The 22,431-nt window shown below is 48.1% G+C and overlaps 1 protein-coding gene across 11 annotated transcripts in view; it reads right to left on the reverse strand.

Annotated features, from left to right (window-relative positions):
- The window catches only part of TLN2 (talin 2), a 7,472,684-nt gene that overhangs the window by 5,260,745 nt on the left and 2,189,508 nt on the right, over positions 1-22,431 (reverse strand). For all 11 annotated transcript variants that reach the window (XM_069624483.1, XM_069624482.1, XM_069624486.1 and 8 more), the window contains one exon: positions 450-552. In XM_069624483.1, coding sequence (XP_069480584.1) covers positions 450-552 — 103 coding nt within the window. The remainder of the gene's footprint in view (positions 1-449; positions 553-22,431) is intronic.

Raw genomic sequence — 22,431 nt, forward strand, 5'->3', positions numbered from 1 at the left:
GGTCCTGAGACTTAAACTTGATAGTCAAGTGGGGAGACTGGTACGTGAATCATCTTCAACCAACCCAGGATTTAGCACTAATCATTTACTATGAATACACTAGCATCGCAAACTTGGACATAAATGTCAGACAAAACCATACTGGAACCCACCGCAGGATGAAAAAGTGGTAAATTGTAGCTTTAGATCCAGCTTTAGATCCAGACTGGAACAATTTGTTATAGCTTTTGTGGAAATGTATGTATTGAGATAAAGAATTGAAGTATGGCTACATTCACAACATGAAAAGCCCTTAACTACCATGAAAAACCCTTAAATTGCAGCATGCATTTCTGGTAGTGCCATGTGATATTTGGAGAAAATGTGGACTGAAAATCTATGACACATTATCAGCAACGGCAACTTAGTGCCAAGAATATGACATATACATTCTTAGCTGTAGAGAGTACCTGTATAGTGTTCATTGCCTTGGGCTGCACAAGTGAGCAACTGTGCCATTGATGAACCAACAGCTTTGGAGGTACTGCCCAGGTCCTGAGCACATTTTTCTAGCTGTAAAGATATAAAGAAAATAGTGGCAAAAGTTTGGAAAAAAAGTCGAGATTTCTATTTTATTGAGCGTGCACATGGCTAATTAAAACATTGAGCTGTATACATACATCCGTTCAAGACACCTGCACAAGCTAGTATTTTAGGTGGATATATTGGCATTGTTTGATCCTGCAACCGTTGATGAATCTGCTGCAAGCAGTGGTGGAGGAAGAGTCCTGATTAATAAATACATGTTTTACAAATGGATAAAGTGGGGAATTTTCTCTTACAGATGGACTCTACCAATACATTTTTAATACAACCTGTTCCTAGCCCATGGCAAATCATCACTCACATTCCCTTAGACCTTTTAGGGTACTTGTCCAGTTTTGGCTTTGCTAACACGTGTATGTGAGCTGGTTCTATGTTCAATCACAAACAATGTTTTTTTCGATGGATTTTTTTGCTGGAATTTATTCTGGAGGGGTCCATCGCCCAACCCCTTCTCCCCTATTAATTTTACACTATCAGCCCCCATCTATATTTTTCGATTCGTTTTTTCAAAGAAAAGAAATTCGGCACAAAACCCATCGAAAAAAACACTGTTGATGAATTAACATTGTACCGGGTGAACTATGAACATGAATTTAGGACTCACTCTGGGATGTGCTCCACAAATCGGTCTGAAGGTTGCAGGCCAGCTGAGTTAACAAGGCCAAGGATGTAGGCCCACGCACAATGGACTGAACAAATAATGTTGCTCATAAATGAGCCAGAATCAGAAGACCGGAAGTAGTCATATTGTGCTATAAAAGTTGCTATAAAAGATGGGCTTTCATGAAATCAATGGGTTCACTCTTTCAGCAGGAGGTGGGATAAGTGTGTTGGAAGGCTAGCAGTAGGTTTCTCGACCATTGAGCAGTCAGGTTACTGGTGCTCTTTTGAATTAAGGGATCTTGTGGGTAGGTTAGGTCAGTCAAGTGGGCTCCCGTTAGATGCAGGATGCTGTTTCTTTGACTTGCAAGCCAATGAATAAAGATGACTGTGTATCATCACCTGAAATTAATGAGTGAGCCTGGTTTCTCCGACAGTTATTTTTTATCATAACAGAGCGAGATGCAGCAGGCCACTTCACGTTACAGCTCTTCGTACACAACACTCACTTACAACATCCGACAGATTACACTTCACTCCCCCAAATAGACCAAAGAGTACAAGAACCTAGAGTGATCCATGTATACACTCCTGTACAATCAAATAGTGCTAAAGGCAATGGAAGAAGGGTTCCCATAGAAGTAACAGTAAGTTAGCATAGCATTCGAACATGTGCTCAGAGCAGCTGTTTTCAGCAACATACTATATTGCATTCGAGCCTGATTACATGGGTGAGCTAAAAGACAAAGCTGTAACAAATTAAACAACAGTTTTCCGTAACTACCTTATTTCAGCATCAACATAGGCAGAGGAAGTGATATATAGCTAACTAAATTAAAGCTAGTCAACGTAGCGACTAGAGCACTCATAGCTCACAGTCCACTTTCTTCCATCCTTGTGGGCATCCACGAACATGGGGATGGTACTGGAACCTTTGGAATGCTCAGCCGAGGCCCCGCCCTCCGGCACCTCACCTCAGTCCGCTTTGAACACATCAGACACTTACATACCTGGCCACTTTTAGTACATATTAGCACTCGGCATACTAGCGGGGGAATGCGTGGGGAACTTATGGAGGGAAGATGAGGGGGCGTGGCCTGAGCTCAAGGCGTGAGGCTGCGTACGTCCTGAGCTCATGGCGTGAGGCTGCATACGTCCTGAGCTCCTGCCGAGATCCTTCAAAGATCCTGAATAACTACCCGAAAAAAGACGACCTGAGTGGAAAAAAGCATACGGGCGGACGTAGCAACCGATTCCCTGACCCCGCAGTGAAAAAGCAAGAATAATCGGAAAGAGGCAGTGAACTGAGGCGACGGTGAAGTGGACCCCCCTGCAAATCCAAGATGGCGGACCCAGCGCCCCAGCGGTGAGGAGGAAGAAGCTGAGGACAGGCAGAGACGTGAGATAACGTGGGGAGCCCCGACGCAGGAATCCAACGGCGGCTGGAGACAAGGCTCCACAAGCGAGTTGGACACAGTAGCAGCGACGCACTTCGCACATGACGGCGAACCCAGCCCAGGTGAAGGAACAGCAGAGGGGAAGCGCAAGACTAGAGCCGCGCGTGGAAAAACCAAGGGGACTGGAGGCACAGGTTATCGGGCGGCCCCAACGAGTGGCCCTTAGGATCAGAAGGGTGCAGGCAACGACCCAACGCTGCAGTCAACAAGAGCCCGGCAGAGAAAGAAAGCAAGGAGCAGGACCGAGGCTAGAAGGGCGCTGGAAGCGCAAACCTGAACATGCGACCACAACGGCAAGGTGCTGGAGGGCGGCCTGGAGCTCACTGGAGGCACTATGTGACACGGAGGAGCACGAATCGGTGAGCTAACAGGGGAGGCTACACACAGGCCACAATGAACCAGATGAGGCACAGAAGGGACTCATGCAGGCAGACGGCAGAGGAAGCTACCCACGGTACACGCCGGGCCGGACCAAGAGACACGAAGCCGGGCCATAACAACGGGAGTGCAGCAATCTAGCCTAGACCCGTGGGACAGCAGCGGACAGTGCCGCAGATCGAGGTACGGCTGGAACCACGAGATTGAAAAGCAGATCACAGCGGCAAAACTAAAGGCAACAGTAATAGCACACTGAGACTTGGTCCCCGCCGGACTAGTGGAGAGTTGGGCACACATAGTGGCGCTAATTGGGGCCAGGGAAGGGGAACCAAGATCCACAACACTGCAGCACCTAAAACGCAACAACAGCACAGTACTAAATGGGACACACGCAGCACTGACAAAACGTGTTGCGTCCCTACATTAATGAACTGAGACACCCATAACCAACGGCCAGAAACAGGGGAACACAAACCCAAGGACGCCCAAACGAGAAGCCTGGCAGCAAAGCGCTAATAGAACTGAGGGACCTCCACACGGGTGGGGCAACAGCACAATCAAAGGGGCGATGTAAAGGCATAGCCATGACTGGTGCAGCGCTGTGTGCTCACAGAGGCGCCAACTGGGGCCGGAGCAGGTGAAACAAGGCCCACAACGTTGCAACACCTGCAACGCAACAAAGCACGGCACTGCACGGAACACGCACAGCGCTGACCAACGTGCTGTAATCACACAGAAAAGACGAGACCCCCATAGCTTGTGGCCAGAAACAAGGGAACACAGACCCAAGGACGCCTACATAGGAAACCTGATAGCAAGGCACCAAATAGATCTGAGGGACCCCCACAGTGTAAATCAGAGGCACGCTGCAAAGTTTGATTACTCAGTGAAAACCGCAAAAGCACACGCCGAGGGCGACAAGCCAGGCAGACTGCTAGCCTGGCTATGCAGGAGAGAACACCCATGATCCCAAACCACAGAGATCAAAGACATAACAGGCACAACACACAGGACACAACAGGGAATCAATGATACATTCCGAGATTTCTATTCCCATCTCTACAGCCATGACCACCAGGTGCCACAAATCGACATACTAAACACATTGGATGAAATAGGCCTCCCCAAAATAGACTTGTCACAACAGGAAACCTTAGAGGCGGACATAACAGGGGATGACATTACGGAGGCAATAAGGTCACTAGCCTCCAGTAAAACACCAGGAAGCAATGGACTTCCCCCAGAGTTCTATAAAACATACGAGGCAACCCTAACACTGGTGTTGCTTGAGGTTTTCGGTAGGCATACACCAAAGGGGAGCTGCCGGAATCCATGAGGGAAACCCTAGTTATACCAATACCCAAACCCGGAAGCCAATAGATGAATGTGACTCTTACCGCCCAATAGCGATGCTGAATTATGACGTCAAGATCCTGACAACAATATTGGCCAAGCGACTGAACAGGATAATGGGGGACCTGATACATAGTGACCAAAATGGGTTTATACCAGGGTGCAGCACTGCGTTGAACCTACGCAGACTACAGCACATTCTTGCGCAAACAGCAGACTCCCAAGAACAATATGCTATACTCTCCCTGGACGCCACAAAAGCATTTGACTCAAAATACTGGGAATGGCTGGTGGCGACAGTAAGGGAATTTGGATTTGGGGAGGGATTCATCCGATGGGTTCAAATCCTATACACAAACCCAAAGGCTAGGGTCAAAACAGGGAGGTTGGTGTCGGCGATCTGGGACATAAAGAGAGGGACGAGACAGGGATGCCCATTATCCCCAATGCTATATGTGCTGGGCCTTGAACCAATAGCAATATACCTCACGAAGCAACACCTAGATGCTGGCATCTGGGTTGGAGGAGTTGGACACCTGCTGTCACTCTACGTGGACGACGTGCTGCTGTATGTGAGAGACCCGCACCTGAATGTCCCGGTGATCCTGGACATACTCGATAACTATGCCAAAGTATTCGGGATCCATTTTAGCAAGACCAAATCCTGCATATTTCCGTTGGCCGGGCTCAGAGTGTCAACGAACTGCCTGTGGTGGGACTTAACTGGGAAGTGGACTCGTTTAAATACTTGCGGGTAAGCATTAGACACACACCGGAACAAATCCACAAACACAACACCGTGGTGCAGGTCTTGAGGAAGTCCATGAAATTCTGGTCCAAGTTGCCACGGTCACGGTTAGGTAGGGTAGCCATCACCAAAATGATTATTCTTAAGAGGTTCTTGTACTTCTTCAACAATGTGCACTGCTATGTTAGGGCGTCCTTTTTCTGTTCCTTGGAGGTGCTGCTCCGAGAACTCTTGTGGGGCGCTAACCGCCATAGACTCTCCCTAGCAACATTATACCTACCATATGACAAAGGAGGGGTGAAATTGCCAAACCTTGAGAGATATTACCTGGCTGCCCAGCTCAGTCACATAATTAAGTGGCTGGCAGATGAGTCCACCTCAGAAACAGTCTTACTGCAACACCTGGTGGCTCCCATCAAACTAAAAGAAATACTGTGGGTAACACAAGAGGGCCCGAATCACATCCCACTGATGGTGACACTAGGTAAGAAGGAATGGAGAATGACACAAACCTTACTGAGACTAGTACACCCCTACTTACCAGAAGTACCGATAGCGGCAGACACATGCAAAGACAGCACAGACATGGCTGTGGTGAGGAAATGGGAGGGAAAAGGGATATACACATGGGGACATGTATATGAAGCTGGTGTCTTCAGGGAATTTGATTCAATGCAAGAAAAAGAGGAGCTGCCGAGCGGGCAATTTCTCTGGTATCACAAAGTCCGGAAAGTGGCCAAAGAAAGGTGGGAGGGCTGGCCAGAGGAACCACAAGCGGACCCACTGCTGACCCTGATGTACAATTTAAATGACGGCTGGAGGCCGATTTCTCGGCTATACAGCATGCTGATAGACACACCTAACCCCAAGGGTACAGTACTGAAAGAGTAATGGGAGAAAGACCTGGGTGCAGACATAACGGAGAAAGAATGGGAGAGAATACTGGGCTTTCCTAAAGCAGTTTCGAGGAACCAGCGCTTCGAACTAATACAACTGAATGTACTGTACCGTACATACATGACCCTGCAAAGGATATCTACATTTAACAAGGAAGCAAGTTCACAATGCCTGTGGTGCGAGGATGCTGACCTGCGTCCCATGTTCTGGGGGTGTGTACGTGTGCGAAGTTTCTGGGCACACCTAGAGCGAGCTTGCAGGGAGGCTGGAATAAAGAGGTATGAGGGGTCACTGAAAGAATTCCTGCTGGGTGCCTATCCCAGAATCAGCAAACACAAACATGTAGTTAGGTTTCTGGATCTATGTTTTCTGAAAGACACGGGGGACCCCACACTTTGGGTTAGGGTATTAATGTAACAATTGATCATGGAAAGACATCCAGAGGATACAATTTGAAAATAGGTATCAAGGGATTTTATTAAACTTGATACAATTTAAATATATGACTCAAATCATGATTTTAATCTGCACTTAAGGCAACAATTTACATAGCAGGAACAAACTTTAAGAACACATCTATATGATAAAATACATCCTATTCAATCGTACAGCCATTCATCCACATCCAAACATCAACCATCCAACTATTCATACAAAGCTCCAAGGGATACAAAATATATAAAATCTATAAAAGACCATGACATATAATTCATCAATTGGATTATTTATAGAAAGAATGTGAAGTCAAAATGCTTAGCCACAGTAGGTAATCAAGGTGGCCAGACAATTGAGATGGGTCACAAAAATCTTCAACCACGGCCTCATCTCAAGTTTCTCTCTACCGGTTTCGACGTAATACTCTATTATAGTGACATCTTCTTCAGAAGATACAAGATTTGCATTCTAAAAGAAAGCGGGAGACATAAACTCATGAGTCCCCTATACTTAGATGACAACATGGTACGATAGGTTAAAAACCAAATATGCAATTAAAAATCAATATGTAAACATGAGCAACAGCCTGCTGCTGCTGTTACTGCTACCTACAGTAAATATCTGTAAAGTAAGCTGTGGGCGTCAAACAGATAAAGTGCAACCATTCTGAATTGGTGTCCTAAAGTACAGTGGAATCGGGTCATGGGCAGAAGAAACACCAACAGTGAGGGCCATAGTTGTCAGAAGGACATATATGGAGAACTGAGATGGCTCCTCAATCCCACTGGCCACATTAATACCAAAGACCGTGCAGTAATGGATGCCACATGACTACTCAATATTCAGAAAAAGTGGGCTAGATGTTATTCATCTCTGCATGTTTAAGTTTATTGAGCTAACACAAATGTTACTGCAGACAAGAATAACTGACCTTGGTTTAGGGAAAAAGGAAAAAAGTCATTTTTAATGTGGCTGAATCAGCTGTAGGTTCCGTTTAACAATTTCCAGAAATTAGTTCCTGCACAGGGAATTACTGAGTTCCCACTACGACTCTACCCTGTAAGGTATAGACATAAATGAATACAGGTACATATTACCCCATCTCCATCGTGGCAAAAGTGTAATTGGCGGTCTTACCTAATGTGTCCAATTAGTGGCACAGCTTTAGGGATGTGGGTACTGGCACGTGCTTACGTCTTGCACTGGCTCGCAGAGATGTATTCCGTCCCTAAATCAGACAACACAGAACAGAAGGCACTCTCTAAGCTCTAAGTTAAGATTTGTCAATCAAGTCAATCAGGGGTGCAGCTCATTGTGGTTAACAAAGGTTAAACGCTGGCCCCGCTATTCAGCCAAAGCCTTAATTTGAATGTTCTCACTTAACTATGGGCGGAATACCTGGGCCCCAAAATGGTATAATATAAAAATTTCAGGCTGAACAGTAGAAGTGCAGGGGATGGTCCGCCTAACTTATCTAAGACCCTAAACTCTCGCGGCTTAACAGTCGTGGTGTGGGTAAGCAGCATGGATTTCTAGCGCCTAGGTTCACTTACCTCCAACAAATTAAAGAAGTTACTCGGCTAGCAATTGGCGACTTGCTTCCTCAAAACGTAAGGAGCTCCTGCAGACGCGAACGCGGGTGTATAGGTTCTCCCGGGAAGATCAAATAGCGTTGCCATGAGCACATGATTTGTAATTGTGTCACATGATGTTACGTTTATGCGTGCTGTCATAGCAACGTAAAGTCATATATTAGAATATTCTTCCAGGCATCCAGGGGCCCATGTTGCCATCTGCATAGTCTGGAGCTAAGTGTTGAAAAACACAGTCATAACAGCGCAGTGTCATGCGTGCAATCACCACTGCAAGAGAACGAAGGCTCCCATCATTACATAGAAACAACGGGTCGAGGCCATTTCATTCGCCCAGTGTAAACAGGGTGTTGTGAATCACATGAAGGCACCTGCTATTCTATACCGAAAACGGAGCGTGACCGTGTTTTCGCCCGATCTGTGTCGGACACGAGAAACAACACCTGCCCAAATGGGCGGCCAGTTTAAATAGATTAAATCAACATCCAATCGGCGTAGACGGATCGAAGGCCAAAAAAAAACTTAATTAAACACTTACCCTTTTTCCCTACAAGTTGCCAATTATTATATTAGAATACCAATATTCAATTTTGACCCAACAGCCCAGTTATGGGATTGGGTTAATACGGCAGAAGAGTCTGGTTATATGTCAGTGACATCATCCTATAGCCGTCATATACGATGCACAAGAAGTGGGTGTGCTCTGTATAAGAGACATAAGGAATCGGGGAGAGTGAGAGAAAGTGCAAAATTACATGTAGAATGGCTGATGTTAGTAACTCGCATGCCAGGGCTCCAAAGTGTTCAACCCTTGAGTTAATGTTTTAAGGTTGAAAATCCATAATTTTTCTTTATAGTCCACATTTTTTATCAAGTTTATGGATCTGGCATGCATACTAGCAAAGAGAACTATCGCCATGTCCTGGAAGAGTGCTGCAGGACCACAATATGAAAAATGTCATAAGGAATTTGAACGGTGCTCAGAGGCGGAGACCAAGGTGTGGGTGGAGGGAGCGAACAGATCGGAACCCGGTGATAACGACAAGTGTGTAGCATGGAAAGCGTTGATCTGGGACATGTTTTACCCGTCCGACGACAAATCCCCATGAGTGCACAATTAAGGCAGGAGTCACCCATTATATGCCCAGCCAAACATTCCACAGCATCCAATTGACACTGGCCAACCGGAAGACACAGAGAGCACAAATAGAACTGGGCCCCAGACTTGGACCATTTGCCCCCAATCAATTTTATAACGAACACATGGCACGTGTAGGAAGTTGTTTGTTAGTTGTTATTTGTTGTTATTGATCTAAATGCAGGCATGAAAAAGTGGAAGTTGAATAGCAAGACTATAACTATATAAATGCCAATAAAAACATTTAAAAATAATGGAGGAAAGAGGACTCTGGAGTAGGAGTACTCTAGTCACTACGGTAAGTAACTTTAATTACTCATGCATCCCACCCGCTTTCCTCCATCCTTGTGGGAGATTTCACCGAACAAGACCATAGGGTGGAGCTGTGATAACCTGCCTCATAACTAGGATGAAGCAAAAAGGTTCTTCAGAACTGCCTGATGAAACTCTGCATCAAGGCTGGAGCTGTTATCCAGGGAGTAGTGCTTACAGAAGGCAGACACATTGCCCCAAATAGCCGCCTTGCTGATGACATCCTAACAACCATGTCTCTGAAACGCAACATCCACCTTCTCAGCACTGAACTCATGGGCATGAATCCCCTCAGGAACTGGTTTGCCCATGGCCGTGTTACACCTCTGAAATGGCCTGAACCCTCCAACGGGCGATGGAAGCCTGAGAGCCGGGGGAGGAGCCTGCAAATGTCACAAATATTACTTTAGACTTCCTCAAGGATTTTGTCCAAGAGAGGTAAAACTTGAGGCCACAGACTGTAGGGCCCTCTCTACCTCTTCCTACGGGTTAGGGAAGAACACCGGCAGGCAGATCTCTTGAGTCAGATGAAATTAAGAGACCATCTTGGGCAAGACGTTGGTGAGTTCGCAAGATGACCTTGTTGTTGTGAAACATGGTGAAGGGCTCGCACGAAGACAACGCCGCAGCTCACTAACCCTGCGCACAGAGGTGAGAGCCACCAGTAAAACTATCTTTAGTGTTACCAAGCGGATGTCCACAGAGGCCATCAGCTCAAAAGGCTTGCGCTGCAAAGCTGCAAGAACTACATTGAGGTCCCAGACTGGGTGCAGCCTATGCACCAGAGGAAAAAGCCTACACAATCCCTTAAGGTGTTCCTTAGCCACTGGGTTGGCCACCGAAAACACATGCTTAAGGGAATTCTTGTAATCCCCAATGGCCGCCAAAAGTGTGGCAAGTATCCACCTGAACTCCAGAACAAGCCAGGTGTGCTGAAAACACCAGCAGGTCATCCAGCGGGCAGGCGACAGGGTCCAGACCTTTGTTGCATGTCCAATGGCAGAACCTAGCCCATTTGCTCTTATACTGGGACCAGGTCGAGGGTCTGCTTGCCTGCTGAATGATGTCTCAGTTGTCATCCAAAAAGTGTACATGCTGAAGCCTCAGCTGGTCACAAACAAGGCCGCCAGCGACAGCTTGGCCCTGTCTGGATGTTCCACTGCCATGTCCTGCTGCATCAGGAAGCCCTTGCTGCAGATCGTAAGGTGGACGGGACCCTGGGAGCCCAACTGTAGCAGATCCGAAAACCAGGGTCTCAAAGTCCAGTGGGGGCCAATCAGGATGAGGCTGCAGCCTACCGAAACCAGGAAATTTCAGAGGGTCCGTTGGAGCAGAGGTGTGGGTGGGAATGCGTAACACCTGTGGCTGTGACAACAGATCTGGAAGGCGTCTCCCAGTGACCCCCGACCTGCCCATGAAGCAAACTGGGGGCCCTTTGCATTCTGGGGGGATGCGAGCAAGTCCAGATCCGCGAAACCCCAGCGCTGGAACAGGGGCTACAAGGAGTCAGTGTGCAATTCCCACTCGTGAGTGTTGAACCCCAGGCGGCTCAGCTGGTCAGCTTCTGCATTGCTGTCCCCCGGTAGGTGGACCGCAGAAATCCAAACCCCTTCGGTCAGGACCCATTCCCAGATCGATACTGCCTCCTGACAGAGGAGGGGGGGCAGGTGCCACCCTACTTGTTCAGGTAAAACATTGTAGTAGAGTTGTCTGTCCTGACCAGAAAATGAATGCCCTGATGAGGGGAGAAACGCCATGGCCCACTGCCCTGAGCTCGCGCTGATTGATATGCCAGAGGGTTTCCATCCTGGACCATGCGGCATGTATCATGTAGCCCTCCAGGGTAGCCCCCCAGCCCGAAAGCGAGGAGTCCATCATCACCAGCAGGGTAGGCTCCCTCCGGGTGAAGGGGGCTCCCACTGAAACATTGCCATCCATAATCCACCAGCGAAGATCAGGCAGGAGGGGTGGGGGTGTTGGTATCCTGTCCAACTGAGACCCCGTATCCTGATCCCAATTGCCTGCCACGTGGAGCTGGAGGCGCCTCATCTCGAGGCGAGCATGCTGCACAGTGAACACACAGGACGCCATCATTCCCAGAAGGTGCTGGAACCACCATGCTGATGTGGTTGAGTTGGCCAGAAAGTGTCCCAATGCCATGCAGAGGGAGAGGATCCTCTCAGGCCAGGGCAACACCCGCTGAACGTCCATGTTCCAACGCACCCCTAGGAAGACCAGATCCTGAGAGGGGCACAACTGTGATTTACTCTGGTTGAGGGAGAACCCCAGTTTATTAAGGATATCCGCCAATCTCTGGCAAGAGTGCACCCCCCACGGGTGAACCCGCCCCCACCAGACAGCCATCCAAATAAGGGGATAGATGATGGCCCTCTAAGCGGAGAAGACACGCCACTGCATTCATCAACTTCGTGAAGACACGGGGAACCGAGTTCAGGCTAAAAGGAAGTACATTGTACTGAAAATGGTATGATATAATCGTGAACCACAAAAACCTTTGATGCAGTTGGTAGATGGGTACATGCAGTTAAGTATCCTTGAGGTCCAGGGAACACAAGTCCCCTGCACACAGAGACTCTGCCATGTGCGTGGGAGTAATCATCTTGAAGCGTTCTAGAGGTAAAGATAGATTTAGAAATGACAGGTACAGGACAACCCTGAGGCCGGCCTGGTTGTTCTTGAGTACTGCAAAAATACTGGAATAGAACCCAGAGCCCATGTTTGATTGAGGAACCGGTACTATCGCCTCCATCTCCAAGAGCTAAAGGACCTCCCGTAAAAGAGCCATCCATAATCCACCAGCGAAGATCAGGCAGGAAGAGTAGGGGTGTTGGGATCCAATGTGATGAAGAGGAGGAGAGGATGGTAGAGGGAAAGGAAGAGGAAGACTGAAGCCCGAGGAGACTACGGATAGGATCAACAGGTTGTTTAAAAGACGCTTCCAGGTGTCCTGGAAACGAGCCAGACGGCCCCCCACAGCCGAGTTGTGTTCCGCGACCTTGACATTACTACTTCTTGGCATCGGAGGCGGGGGCAGAGGAGGGGGGGCTGTTAGGCAGAATCCTGTGCAGTTCCCTTGGGGAACACTGCAAAAAGATTAAGACTACAGGAGTAAGCAGTAAATCCAATTGGTAGCAGTCTGTACCACCCAGATTTACCTGGTAGCTGTGGCTGAACAGTCAGACCTCTCTCAAGAAGAGTAGGGCAGTATGTGGAGTATACACAATAGGGCCAAAGCACAGTAGAGCAAACAAACACTGACCAGAGCTTTGTATAAAAAGTATATAATTATTTATTTAAAACACACTTTATGGCATATACTAGCACTATCAAGCAAAAGCAAGTTAAAACACAACCAGGTAAAGTATACACACCTCCCTCAATAGTTATCAGACAAGTCAGGGTTAAAACACTACTATTTGTTAGAACAGATGTTAGCGCTTAACCAAGATGGCACTTCGATGAGGTAGTTAAAGGGAGAGAAAAAGGCAGAGCATAAGAATAAAACAGTTCCCAACACTTTTAAGAGTTCAGAGCAAGGGGAGAAAGGCAGGTTATACGGTAGAGCCAAAGTTCATAGGCCAGGCCTACTTTAAATGGAGCAAGGAGAAATGTGCCCAGGATCACACGGTTTAAAGTGCACTGGAAGTCTTTGCAGAGTGTCCAACAGAGGTTGGGGGGATTCAAAAGATATAGTTAGAAGGCCTGGAGCCAACCCAGTTTAGAAGCCAAGGATTTAAGGGTCACCTTTAGCAATCTGTAGAAAAGGAGGCCAGGTAGGACACAGTACCTTAAAGAGAAAGGAAGCTCCAGCGGGGCAGCTGTTCCTGGCAGTGGTTGAAGTTTGTGGTTCCAACCAGGGGAAGAGAAGATCTCGTGGAGGAGGAAACATGCAGTTGTTGCACTGCACAGGGATTAAACCAGCCGCGGAGTTCCTCATTAAAAGGTGCGGTCCTTTTATTCGCGGTCAAAAGTGGTTAGCTTGGCTATCCGGCCGCCGGGGTGCTTGGCACGGGCGATTCGACCAAGAGACATCTTTGGAAGGCGAAAAGGGCAAACTTGTTGATCCCACCAGCTTAGGGGAAGAAGACTCGTCCAGCAGAAGATCTTCTCTTGTCGTCGGGAAAGTGGTGAGGTAGTTGCAGCAGGGCTTCACCGGTGGTGTCCTCGTTGCAGATGGCTCAGCTTCTTCCCTCTTCGGATTCTTAGGTCCTGTGGCAACTTCTGAAGTTCCAGTCCCAAAGGCCCTGCTTTTATGCAGAAAAATCCCCATTCATCAGCCTAGCTGTCAATCACACATTCTAAGTGGTGAGCCGGGCGGCTCACCACTGGGCCAATCAGAGTAGAGTGCGACTTGGGTTGCTAAGGCAACGCAGTCCAGGGTGCCAATTCCCCCCTCCACCCTTCCTGTGGAACCCAGACAGAGTGGCACCATTTGGAGGGCTTCTGTAGAGAAGCCTGCCAAAATAGTGGAACAAAGGGCTCGACCTTGGTCAGAGTTACAGAGACGGACACAAACGCCATTTTAGAATGGAGTTCTGGCAAAAAGACCCAACCGGTGATTTAATATTAAATAAATAAACCAGCGGTATCTTTAACATTGCACCAAAAAGTGGTGCGTTTAAAATCAATGGGAAAATCCCATGGAGAATATTCCGGTGGAATATTTTGCGTGATAACCACTGCCACCAGCCAGAAACTCGACGAGGGGGGGCGGAACAGTGCGCCCTCGAAAACAGACCCAGGGGTAATCGAATGACCCCTTACCAGTACTTCCATAATATGATGGTTTGTACTAGTTCTGTTCACAATTTTGGACTAGTAAAGCCAATGGTGACTTTACATGCCCTGGGGAACAGTAGTCAGTCCCAGGGTATGGAGTCTATGTTTGGGGGTCACTGTGACACCGCTGTGGTACTGCACTGAGGGTGCTGTGTACCACACATACAGAAAAACAGATGATACCCTATGGAGTAAAAAGCCCATAAGCACATAACAAGTCAAAGACATACCTCAAATCATGCCTAAGAGTGGGAGTAAAAGAGTCTCACTCTTAGCAGGAGAAAAAAACAAACCCCAAAAATCCAGCAAAGCTGCTGGGGGACTAGGTTTGGGAAATTAGCCTTATAAGAGAATTCTCCCTAACATGGGTGGAAAAAACCTATGCAAAGTCCTATGCTGCTTCCTACTATTGTCGCTGGGCGACATGTCAGGCCTACACATACCGCGGTCCCAGAACCCCTTGAAGTTGGAGATAGTGCAGGGTTTGAATTCGGTCCTGCCCTGAGACTGAGGAAAGAACTTCTGCCCTGGCTTTGTCAGAATGACCAAGTACTTGGCAGTTTGAGTGGAGATTTTCTTCTTTGCCAAATCGTCATCGGTTGACGAATGAAAGAGGTCCACCCCCTCGAAGGGCAGATCCAGGATCCGCTCCTGCACACCAGATGATAACTTCTCATGTCGACACCAAGGCACAGCTGTAAGAAACCTGAAGGTGTCTCTCTAGCTAAACTCCGGGGATCTGTCATCCAGGTGGCCAGGACATGGCCATCGCTATTGGATCCAGTTCCTGGGGGTGGACTAGTGAGGGAGGATCACCTGGATGGGGGGTCCTCGGGAAGTAGGAGTGGGACACCGACGGATGAGAAGCAGTATCCCCCTTCTTTGAACACTTTTTCCCCATCCTACCACGTAGGACATTCAAAACCATTGTCACTCCATTTTCTGACATGAACACTTTCGCACGACACACCAGAGAACGGACTAACACCAGAGCCGTTCCCCTGACATGTCCCAATACAAGGGTCAGACAAAGTCAGGCAATTGATCCGAATCACACACACCTGATGGCCCTTTCCCTTCCCCACAGGGATAAAAGGTGGCACAAGAGAGCACAGTACGGGAAAGGCATACCGCACGACGAAATAACTATCCAGACCTGGCAGTTCAAAAGGAAGAGCAAGGCGGCAAACATCGAGAGGCTGACGTGGAGAGACACGGTCTTGCCCTTTTCGACAAAACCCTGCAAACCCTCTGCAAAAGGAATTGTAAAACCGAGGACAATAGCCCAAGTGTGTTGCAGCAGATGTCAACGGTACATGCAGCGTATCGCCGCTGATAAGCCAGAGAGAGGGAGACTGCTGCTACCGTGGTACCGGCCTTGAATCCAGCTGCAAGGAAAGCCAAGCGGTTCATCACAGCTGGTGAGTCGAAGGGAGTTAAAGGGACAACCGATAAGAAATGGGCTGTCGTGAATGAAAGTGGCAAAGTGGCAAAATTGTAAAGGGGAGACCAGCTGTAGAAAGGGTCAGTTGGCACGTGGGTGCTGCTCCAAGAAACTCTGGTCGATCGCCATCTGAGTAAAATTATACATACCAGAAGGCCATAGGAGAGCCGCCAAGATAGGTCAGATAAGTAGTCATACAGGAGGTCAAGCAAAATCCCTGTACAGTCAAAAGCCTTTGACTTAAGAACTATAAAGAAAGCAAGGGAAGTGAATTCCTCCAAATGAGAAAGCAGGGGAAGTGAATCCCGTAAACATTGAAAGTAAATATGGATGTGAAGTTGGCAAGAGTGAACCCGGAAGAGGAATGCTGACGAGAAGTAGGCAAAGTCCAAAGTACCAAGAAACAGTGTGTTGACAAAGACTGAACCCGGCCGAAGAATGTCCATTGGAACTGTTTAAAAGGACATTAAGATGTTTGAGTGAAGGAAAAGCCATAGTGAACCCCTGCGGAGGGAGGCTGAAAGCAAAGAGGGGTCTGCTCCCAGCCAGGGGTGAATCCATCACTGAGAAATATGTAGAACAGAATTTTGTGTTAATTTGTTGTTTTTCCATCAGGCCTCAGAACAGGGAAACCACAACCCAAAAGGCCTTGATATTGATAGGAACTGTTTTAGGATCCAAGCCTGGAAGAGGGAGATCTGAGGGGTGAAAATATGATACCGAACACCACGAGGAACAGGGGTCAGAGCCCAGAAGAGGGGGACTCAGGGCTGAAGAATCCTCAGCCTAAGTAAAACAGAAAACAAACTTTAACAATTTTGTTGAAGGAACTTTTGTTTTGTCATTGAATATGCCAGGCACTCAAAGGCAAGAGACTTTCCATAGAAACAAGACTTGGCCATCAACGGTCCTGATAGCTGCAAGTGGAACTGTTGACTAAAGCTGGGAAAGCTTGAGTGTGTGCTGTGCTCCAAGATCCCACCTTACCCCGTGCTTAAAACGTGGGGAAGGTAGACCTATGCTACCGCATCCTGACATATTATTTGTGAACACTTCTTCTTTTCTTGAAAACTATCCCACACCCTTTTTGGTATTAGTTGTAAGGTTTGGTAATAGGTTTCTTAGTATGGGCCGGTTTTATTTGACATGACGCCACTAGGACTGCCTTAGTTTCAATTGATGGTCGACATCTTAGATTTAGGTTTGGAGTCAGAGTTTGTCCAACCTGAAAACAGTTTAATAAACACCCTTGAACTGTGGTCACTTTTGCCTGTCTTTACTGTTACCACTGTGAGTTCATTACACAGCCCTCTGCTGGCTGTGTCGATGTGGGGGACTGAAGACTCAATGAGGTCCTGCTCAATGGCCCAGGCATCCACCAGACCGGCCTTGAAGGAGGCTTGCCTTTCCAAAGGGAGGTCAGGCAGAAATTAGCTGAGCTCCCGCCACAGCATCTGTTAAGCCACAGCCAACAGGGCGTTGGCATTGGCTTGCCATAGATGAAGTCCTGAAATTCATCCATAACAGCGTTTGCCCTAAGACTCAAGGATCTTGTCCTCCTTGGAAAGACAACTGGAGGTGGCTGCTGTGGAGGAAGACGACAAAGACTATGGTATAGACTATAATGAGGCCACATCCACCACTGAAGAATGCGGTTACGGGTGGGAGGCCCAGAGGATTGGCTTCCTGCCCGTCAGCATGAACCTGCTGTCCAGCTTCTTGTTCATCTGGGCATTGGCCATGGGCTTCTCCCAGACCTTTCTCGCCACCTGCAGGACATCCTTCTGGTTAGGGATGCCAGACCAGATCGTGGTGCGCTTGCCCATAACCTCTCCTAGCACTCCCGACTCCTTGGGGACTTCGTCGGGCAGAAGGACACCCAAGAACTCTGGCAGACCCTGAAAGCGGTCATGAAAGGGCTTAACGGATGCTGAGTGTTCATTGTCCTGTGCGTCGTCATCGTCCCCTCTCCTGGAGTCCGGACCCTGGGATGCGGGTGTTGGCGGGGTCCCCCCTAAGTTCGGAGCCGAAGACAAGTCCAACGGCTGTTGAGGTGGAGGAGTTGGTGGTACAGGAGGAGGTGGAGGGGTCTGAACAACTGGTAGGGCCTGGACCGGGGGAAGGACCGGATCTGGAACCGGCAGCGCTGGAGGAACGGAAGGAGTACCCAGAGGAGGGGGCCATGCATAAAGAAGCAGTCCTCGCAAGCAGCTGGCTACCTAGGGGTCCGCCCTCTGAGGCACTGGGGCCCCGCTCCTGGTCAAAGCACTGAGGCGCCTGAGGCATTTAGCCTTAAGGCTGCGATGGGTTATTGTACCCCTGAGGAGACCACATGCCTGTACCGTACAATCAGCTGCCGCCTCCAGAGGGAAGGGGACTGGGATCTTCCTGCAAAGCCCATTCAATGGGCGAGAGCACGGGCGGGCCCTGAGTTGGATCCAAGATGGCCACCGGCCTGACAAGCTCTGCCACGTTCCTCTCTGCCATTTTGAAGCCTTGCACCACGGCCCGGGCGGGAGGGCGCAAAGGCCCTGAGCCATGAAAGGCCTCAGATATGGGAGGATACAGCTTCGGTCTTGCACGCGAAGTGGAAGCTTCGACCTCAGAGATAACTCTGGTAGGTGCTGATGCCTCGGCCGGCTGGCCGGCAGTCATAACGCCCTGACTCATGATGTTGGAGCAAGCTCCGGTAGGCTGGACGCCCTCGGCACCTTTGCCAGTGGCCATACTGGATCGTGCCGAGGACTGACTCTTGGATGTCTGGAGGTGGCACCCGACAATCCCATACCCCTTGGGGTCAAAGAAGAGGACAAACTTGATTGGCCTTCTGAGGACAGCCCAGTAGGGCCCCTGAGCCCCTCAACTTCAGAGCCGGTAGCCTGGACAGCCTCAGGTCTGCCCCTGGAGCACCTGGAAGAGCCCCTGGGCCCCTCGGCTTGGGAGACGACCGTGGCCTTAGAGGCCTCGGCCTGCCAGAACCTGAATCTGAGGAACCCTTGGATGTGGGAATCTCAGGGAAGGAGACCCTGAACGGCAGAGCCGTGCTGAACACAGGGCCTACCTTGTCTTGACGAGAGGACCTGGAGACGAAGCCCTTAAGATGTGGCGGAGGAGAAGTGTGGAAGATCTCCCTCCACTGCGACAACCTTCAATGCCCTGTGACCAAGAGCGCCACAAGCAGAACACGCTTCCCAGCAGTGATTGGGCCCCAGACACTCTAGACAGAGTGCATGGGGGTCTGAGGATGGGAACGAGCGGTCACATGAGGCACATTTTGTGAATCCTCCTGTGGCCGACACCCTCCAGGGGAGTTCAAGGCACTGAAGAGAGGTTAAATAAGATTGAAAAAACAAAACAGGGAGCAAGCAGAAAGCTAAAATAGTGTCTGTGCTAGCTGACACTGTCTGTGCAGAAAAAGGGACTGAGGTGAGGTGCCGGAGGACGGGGCCTTGGCAGGACGTTCGCACACACACCTGAGGCTGTGCCCCCACGTGCTATTCTAAATTTAAAGGGGAAGCTCAATTTTTCGCTGCCAAAGGTTCCGGTTCTTCCCCCATGGATGGAGGAATGGGACAGGACATATGAGTATGTGAGTTTATGTGTATGTGAAGGTATAGAAAATAGAACTTCAGAATTGTTTTAGTACGCAAAACTAAAAACATGAAGCAGCACACATCTATATGAACATATTACCCAATGTAGTCTTTTGTCAAATGACAAAGACAGAAAGAACTTCTGTGATCTAAACAGATAAACCCACTGAATTAAAGTACCAGAAGCAAACACCTATAAAACACAGTGCAAAGAGCATAACATATCTGCAAGTACTTCTGAGTTTGGGACTACGGCTCTTTTGTTCTAGTGGTAACATCACACAATATCTGACTTCAATCAGGTCATGACTGATTAAAAGAAACAGTGTGGTGTGACGAATTGAGGGAATGTGACCTTTCTCCCCAATTTAGAAACTCCCCAATTGAGGCTAGGCAGATGAGCCCACTTTGCCAGCCCCAGGCGTCCCTACCGGACTGTTAGTAACTACAGATCAGTAACACCTATCTGTTCTTATAACTATGAATATAGTTGTTTTCCCTAAGAGGCTGGCTCTCTGTCCCCCTAGGGAACATCTAACTTTCCCTCCCCTATCGTGGGTTAGTCTCTCTGGGAATAGGGAATGGTGCCTTGTTTCACCCAGCATCACGTTCACATCTTTTATACCCTCTCATACCTGACCCTTCTCTATAGATATCTCATAGGCTGTTCTCCTCCCACCACGTCACTGTCCATGCCATATCTCACTTTCTTAGAGCGTAGAATTACCAACAGTGTGTTGCTTTTGCAGTGAGATGAGAAAGTTAGGGGGGAATCCCACCAGGTGTTCAGAGACCTGATAGATAACAGGACTCTGTGCACCCTGTGGGCAACGCCCTCTGGAAACCCTCACTGTGAATAAAACATGATTCTGTAACTGGTGTGCAAGATGAGGCTGTATTCCAATTGCATGTTGAGGTTCTCACAATTTCATACGAAGTCCAGCCTTCCGAAGCAGACTTGTGAAATACCAATATTCATACAAAGTCTAGAATGACAAAGGGAACTTGTCATTTTCCAATCCACAGAGGGATCAAATTAAAGGCTGTCAGGAGTGTGAGCAAATGAATAAGAACAGATGAAGGCAAGGAAAGGCAGTAGCAGCATTGAATGAAGGTAAGGAAGAGCAAAGGGAAAGGAGAAAGGAGAAAGGAAGAATACGGAAGCAGTGAAAGAAAGGAGCGTTACATAAGCAAGAAGAAGAGAGGTACAGTATAAGCGTGGTGTTTGGAGTGCACGGAATAAACAAGGCACATCAAACAATTGTAACAAAAGCTAGAGAAAGAAGTCAGAACGAAGGCAAATCCAAGTGGGGAAATGAATACAAAGGAAAACGATAATAAGAGGTTAAGAAAAAGGAATAAAGGAGGCAGAAATGAGGGTGACCGAGGGGTCAGCTCAGTTGCAAAAAGGAATGCTAAGGCAGTTAGGAAAGGACGAGCTGCGAAAAGAGAAATAATGAAGCCGGCATATGTAGAATGGTGCCAGAAGACTGCCTGGGCACCATCTTGGAAAGGATGGACTGCTCCTTTGCAATGACAATGGCATTTAAGAGGCGCCATCATACTCTGTGTCTAGAATAGATTGGATGGCATTTCCTCCATCTATGCCATAAGGATCGAGGTGTTAATGGTTTCCTACCACACGCCACCTTTCCACCTCCACCCTTCGATCTTACTTCCTTTCAGACTACTATTCTTACTCCACTCCAACTTTGCCTCTCACTCTACCTCCTCACCTCTTGCTATTTCTTCCCTCATTATAATTTCTATCTCACTTAATGTGAATAGCCACTCCTGCTCTCTCACTCACTATGCCTCTTCCTGCTCTACTACTGTTCCTATTGCGCTACTATCACTACCTCTCTACTACCACTGTCTTCCTCGTAACAGACTTCCAGGGATATCGTGCCCTGCTCACCTGTCTCGCTAGCCCCTGCTCAGACCACAAGGACACCCAGGGATAAGGTGCCAAGAACCCCTCTCTATTACAACTACCACCTATCTCTTTCACTCTCTACTCCCACCGCCTACTTTACTTACTTCCAGTTACCACCACTACCCCTCCTACTACTTCAGTCCACCACTACTCCCATTCTCCCTCTCTCACACAAACAGTCCACAGACTTCCTCTTTAGCAAAAGCCTCTGCACTCCAGTCGCTTTCGCCTCCTCTGGTCTCTTGGACATCCTCCTCTGTCGCCAGTCTTTACCCAACTGGCACCCACACCACACAATGCCCCAGCTCCCTCTTATATATCCCTGCCCCACTCTGGATTGTTCACTTACCCAACCAATGGCTTGCCTTGCTTTCGAAGTGTTTGACAGGGGAGGGTTTGGGCTGTTACATAAGGACTTTAAATCTGCTCCCTTTTCTACGCAACTTTGCTGTATTAGGGAGTTTCTCTTGGTGAGCTGTGTGAAGGCATCATGAAGTATGACACAGACAACAGATTTCAAGTTTAAACAAAAAATATGTATTTAACTGAAATGTCAGGATGGTGGAAGACCTATTTCTGGGATTATCAGTTGACCCTGGTTTTCTTAATGCTCTCATAATAATGTAGAGGTGGTACAAATGGTCTCCCCAAGTTTTGCTATATAATACGATGCCATCTATATAGGCTCTGCAAACTTCTGAGTATCGTTGTAAGATCTTATCCATAAGTCACTAGAATGTTGCAGGAGCACCGTGTAATGCAAAAGGTAGGACTTTAAACTGAAACAACCAATATCCCTTTGTGAGATTGAGTGTGGAAAGATAAACGGCATTACCCAATCGATCTATCAGATCGTCAATACGGGTCATTGGGTACACATCAAAGGCAGTGATGACATTCAATTTACAAAAATCTATACAAAACCCCCAACTTCCATTGAGTTTTGCCACCAACACGATAGGGGAGGAGCAGGGGCTATTACAAGGTTCAATAATTTTAATGATGTCAGCCTCCAGCATGATTTTAACTTCCTGATTTATGGTTTCTTTCGTAGACTGCGGTAACCAATATGGCTTCAGGTGTGCCACCTTGCCTACAGGAGTGCGGATATGATGATAAACCACTTTTACTCTTCCAGGTTTTCCCAAAACACATCAGTGTAT

Source organism: Ambystoma mexicanum, chromosome 11, assembly GCF_040938575.1.
Source record: "Ambystoma mexicanum isolate Mex_15411 chromosome 11, UKY_AmexF1_1, whole genome shotgun sequence".
NCBI classification, from domain to species: Eukaryota; Metazoa; Chordata; class Amphibia; order Caudata; family Ambystomatidae; genus Ambystoma; species Ambystoma mexicanum.